The 5,000-nt window shown below is 43.4% G+C and overlaps 1 protein-coding gene across 1 annotated transcript in view; it reads left to right on the plus strand.

Annotated features, from left to right (window-relative positions):
* The window catches only part of LOC122266220 (putative E3 ubiquitin-protein ligase HERC1), a 66,201-nt gene that overhangs the window by 7,788 nt on the left and 53,413 nt on the right, over positions 1-5,000 (plus strand). Inside the window, exons 5-11 of the mRNA XM_086532505.1 lie at positions 133-283; positions 561-833; positions 1,077-1,207; positions 2,089-2,292; positions 2,478-2,703; positions 3,115-3,291; positions 3,970-4,104. Of these exons, the coding sequence (XP_086388631.1) occupies positions 133-283; positions 561-833; positions 1,077-1,207; positions 2,089-2,292; positions 2,478-2,703; positions 3,115-3,291; positions 3,970-4,104 (1,297 nt within the window). The remainder of the gene's footprint in view (positions 1-132; positions 284-560; positions 834-1,076; positions 1,208-2,088; positions 2,293-2,477; positions 2,704-3,114; positions 3,292-3,969; positions 4,105-5,000) is intronic.

Consider the following 5,000-nt stretch of genomic DNA (forward strand, 5'->3'; position numbering starts at 1 on the left):
GTGGATTAAGATTCTTAAGTGGTTTTAAGTCATATATGTATATTTGTGTGTGTGTGTGTGTGTGTGTGTGTGTGTGTGTGTGTGTGTGTGTGTGTGTATGTGTGTATTCTATTTTATTTTATTTTATTCCAGGCTTTAACAGGCACCACAGAACGAGGGCCCACGACAGACCTCCAGGGAAATGGGGCTTCTCTATCAGCCAATGAGGCCCTGGTGGAGCTTGGGGTGCGCACTGGGTTGTCGCTCCTCTTCACCATTCTCAGGCAGGGCTGGCTGAATAACTGTAAGTTCAATCTGATTATTTATTTATTTGCGGAAATGGCGAGTTGGCTTCTCGGTGTTTTTTGTCATCTTTTGAAAGTAGTGGTTGAAGTAGACCTAGTAGTAGATATTAGACTGAGGGATTATAGTGTTGATTTACTCTGTATTGAGATTTATGTTCTTTTGGGAAATGCAGTAGAGAAAGGTATATTGAACATGATTAGTAATATATAGATGTTTAGTTTATTTTGATTCAGATATTTAGTAACGTTATATTTTTTTTTCCAATTTCTCACAAGCTGGTGGAAGTCTCTGCTCGGAAGTCCTGGGTACGGCTGTGTCAGTGGTCCGGGCACTTCCACCTCTGTCTCTGGCAGTTGAGTCTAAGCTGCCCCGCGTCGGCCTGGCTTCGCTGTCACAACTGACAACCTTTCTTGCAGAAACTGCTAAGCCATCATCACCGGCAGATCCCACTGGTAAGATAGTTTGTGCACATGGTTGGAAAAAGCCTGTAAGCAGACATAACACAGGCTGCTCATCGTCTTTTCCCTTAGCAAAAATTCAAATGGGAAGGATATGAAGATGATTTTCTTTAGATGTTTTCTCAAATCAAATCATCAGTCCCTGGAGTAATCTCTTCCTATATGCCTGTTTTCCTTAACTGATTTTTTTTTCTATATCTTCTCATAATTTGTCTTATCCATGATTACTCAGTGGTGTAACAATTACTGTAGGTTATTACTTTAGAGAGATATGTCTGGTTCTGTTTTAGATTGTGAAACATTTCCACTAATTTAACGAAGCTCTTCTGTCAGAATTTCCATTCATCTCAGTATTTTATCTCATATTAGACTTCAAAGTTGAGAGGACCAGTTTTCACACGCGAAGTATGGGTACACATGCTCAGAAAACTGTGCTACAACTGCTCTGCACAGACACAGTGAGGGTATGCAGATATGCAGATCAAGTTGAAAGTTGTTGTCAAAGTTGTTGTCCATCTTGGTAGCTGATGATGAATGCGGATGATTTTTGCTTTGTTCAGTAGCCAGAATCAGCTTATTAACCCATTGCGTACGGGTGTCATGACATGCGTGACGTAGGAGCTTTGGCCTGACGACGGGCGTCATGACGTACACGACGTTCGGGGATTTTGGAATCATGGCTATTATTTTGCTATGAAAAAGGAATGAGTGATGATGGTCAGTAACCTGCAGTCAAAATTTACTTGATTACCGTAATATCGTGCAAGATTAACGTCCAAAACCTAGATGGCACCACTTTTTCCTAGCACCAGCAGGTAAGAGAGCCTTGAATGGCACCCATCACGGTCCTAGTAAGCATAGCATCTATAGAGCGATGCACACACTAAGTTGATGAACCCTTGCTCAAAACTACCGCCGATGAAGGATGTGCAGGCAGAACAGAAGGTCAGGAAGGTGACTCAATCCATAGGGGGGCTGGATACCCAGTGTCTAAACATGTGCTCATGTGCCAATATGGATGCCTTTCACTGTGGCACTCACAGTCACAAGCACAGTTTGTTGCTGCAGTCATCTTTTGCAGGGATCTATTTATTTAACATTATTATTATTATTCATTTGATTTATTTATCTATTTACTTATTTATTTATTTATCTTCTTATTTATTTTTTTTATATATATATTTATTTACTTATATATATTTATATATTTATTTATTTACTTATATATATTTATATATTTATTTATTCATTTATATATTTATTTATTTATGTGTTCATATATTAATACAGTAATTGTCGAATAATGGTAATGGTAAGACGCTGTAACACTGGGTGTTAAATTTTGTTATACATATCAGAACATTTGAACTTATTTTCAGGTGAATACGCTCGTACGTGCATTGGTGATTCATGTGAGGAAGTGAACGAAACAAATGAATCCTGCGACGTGTACGTGTGGGGCAGCAACTCTTCACATCAGCTGGCAGAGGGCACACAAGATAAGATTCTTTCTCCAAAACTGACTCATGCATTCAGCAGTGTGCAGCAGGTTAGTGCCGTACTTCACATGTCATTTACTCCTTGTTGTTAGTACTGGAGGTGGAGGGGAAGATGAGTGCACCTCTTTCCTTCTACTGGTATTGTCATTGTGGCCTGGGAACCCAAGTGTAGTTGTGTAGGTAACAAAGTTTTGTGCACACTAAAGATGATAAGTAAAATGCATTGATTTTTCAGGTGGAAGCAGGTCAGTATTGCACATTTGTGGTACACAGTGATGGAGGAGTAAGTGCTTGCGGGAAAGGAAGCTACGGAAGGCTAGGTCTTGGCGACTCCAACAACCAGCCGTCACCAAGGAGGCTGAATTTGGACGCCAGGGTCAGGAGAGTTTCGTCCTCCAAGGGCAGCGATGGCCACACCATGGCACTATCCACGTCGGGTCAAGTTTACACCTGGGGTGATGGTAAGCTTTCCCCTGGAGCAGTGGGTATACTGCTTCCATAGTGTAGTCTCCAAGAGTTGAGTTTGGAAAATACCTAAGAAAATAACTAGGTGTTACTCAGTTTCAAGGAGTAGTTTTTTTTATTTATTTATAAGATGACACTCTAAATGGAAGTGAAATTAAAATATGGATAAAGATTGATCATTTCTCATGTAATATTGATGTCCTAGGCTTTTCAACTTGGTACTTGTAACATGATGTGTCCATTAGATATTCCAAGAACATCCAGTTTGCTCCCAATTTCATGAAAGTTAATAGTATGCTTGATAATTAATTGTTATCTTAAGCTCCTAATTTCTCCAACATCAATAGTATTCATGATAAAGAAATCACTGAAGCAAAATAAGGTTGATGATGTACTTCTTTTTATAGGTGATTATGGAAAATTAGGTCATGGAAACAATGTGACCCAGAAGTACCCCAGGCTCATAGCAGGCCCTCTCAGCGTAAAAGTGGTTCGCTGGGTATCTGCAGGGTACCGTCACTCGGCGTGTGTAACCCAGGAGGGTGAATTGTATACCTGGGGCGAAGGAGACTATGGGAGATTAGGTGAGTGTGCTCATCTTATGGCTGGCTGAAGTTTTTAGAATCTGTGTGTATTTTCACAATGCAAGATATATTACTAATTTATGTAGATGTTACTTCTTTATCAGGATTAGGTAATTGCGATAAATGGTAGCATCAAAATGCATCATTTACATATCTTGCTCCCTGGAATTTCTCATTTTCATTCATATTTTCTCTGCCAGTGTCATGATGAACTTTGTTCTAGGAGAAGTTTCTTGGGATTTATGTCTTCTACTAATACGGCTTAAGGAAGAATGAGGTAGCCTCAATCCCTTTTGTTCTAGATGCGCTGGATATTTACTTTCCATGCTTATCCAGAGATGCTTCCCTGAGTAGAGCAGCAGTTTCATACTTCCTTTGGAGGCCAAAGATAGTCCTTCTAGATACATGCCTATCAGTTTTTCATGGTGCAGTGTGGATCAGTATTAATGATACAAGGATGTCTTCAGTTTGGAGTATTGTTTAGGAAGCAGTGATTGTAACAAGCACATTACAAGAAAAAGATCAAATAGTTTTTGTAAAGATCTGTGATAACTCCCAAACTTTAACGGAATAAATATTGATGTTTTGATTCGTTAGCATACCCTTTATTAACGTTCCATGTCTTAAAGCTGTGTTCCATTGACACACATATTTTTGAAATGTCTGATATGCTTGCAGGACATGGAGACAGCACAAGCCGAAATGTGCCAACACTCGTAAGGGATATATCTGGCGTAGGACAGGTGGTGTGTGGCAGTGCTCACACACTTGCTCTCTCGGCTGATGGCAGGACGGTCTGGTCGTTTGGGTCAGGTAAGCTACAATGATGTAATAATCTGTGTAGTTCATTTTTTTTTTTTTTTTTCATCATTTTATATTTATTGAGGAAGAGGGGAGGAGGGAGAAGGTGTGGGAGAAGTTGAGGGAGAGGGGAGGAGGGAGAAGGAGAGGGAGAGGGGAGGAAGGAGAAGGTGAGGGAGAGGGGAGGAGGGAGAAGGTGAGGGTGAGTGGAGGAGGGAGAATGTATGGGAGAGGGGAGGAGGAAGAAGGTGAGGGAGACGGGAGAAGATTAAGGAGATGGGAGAGGGGAGGAGGGAGAAGATGAGGGAGAGAGGAGAAGGGAGAAGGTGAGGGAGAGGGGAGGAGGGAGGTGAGGGAGAGGGGAAGAAGGAGAAGGTGATGAAGAGGGGAGGAGGGAGAAGGGGAGGGGGAGGGGTGGAGGGGGAAGGTGAGGGAGAGGAGAGGAGGGAGAAGGAGAGGGAGAGGGGAGGAGGGAGAAGGTGAGGGAGAGGGGAAGAAGGAGAAGGTGATGAAGAGGGGAGGAGGGAGAAGGTGAGGGAGAGGGGAGGAGGGAGAAGGTGAGGGAGAGGGGAGGAGGGAGAAGGAGAGGGAGAGGGGAGGAGGGGGAAGGAGAGGGAGAGGGGGGGAGGGAGAATGAGGGAGAGAGGGGAGGAGGGAGAAGGTGAGGGAGAGGGGAGGAGGGAGAAGGTGTGGGAGAGGGTGAGGGAGAAGGTGAGGGGGAGGATGAGAGGGTGAGGGAAAGGGTAGAAGGGAGGGTGAGAGAGAGGGGAGGAGGGAGAAGGAGAGGGAGAGGGGAGGAGGGAGAAGGTGAGGGAGAGGGGAGGAGGGAGAAGGTGAGGGAGAGGGGAGGAGGGAGAGGGGAGGAGGGAGAAGGTGAGGGAGAGGGGAGGAGGGAGAAGGTGAGGGAG

Source organism: Penaeus japonicus, unplaced genomic scaffold, assembly GCF_977035675.1.
Source record: "Penaeus japonicus unplaced genomic scaffold, GWHDUDI00000001_assembly GWHDUDI00000037, whole genome shotgun sequence".
Taxonomy (NCBI): Eukaryota; Metazoa; Arthropoda; class Malacostraca; order Decapoda; family Penaeidae; genus Penaeus; species Penaeus japonicus.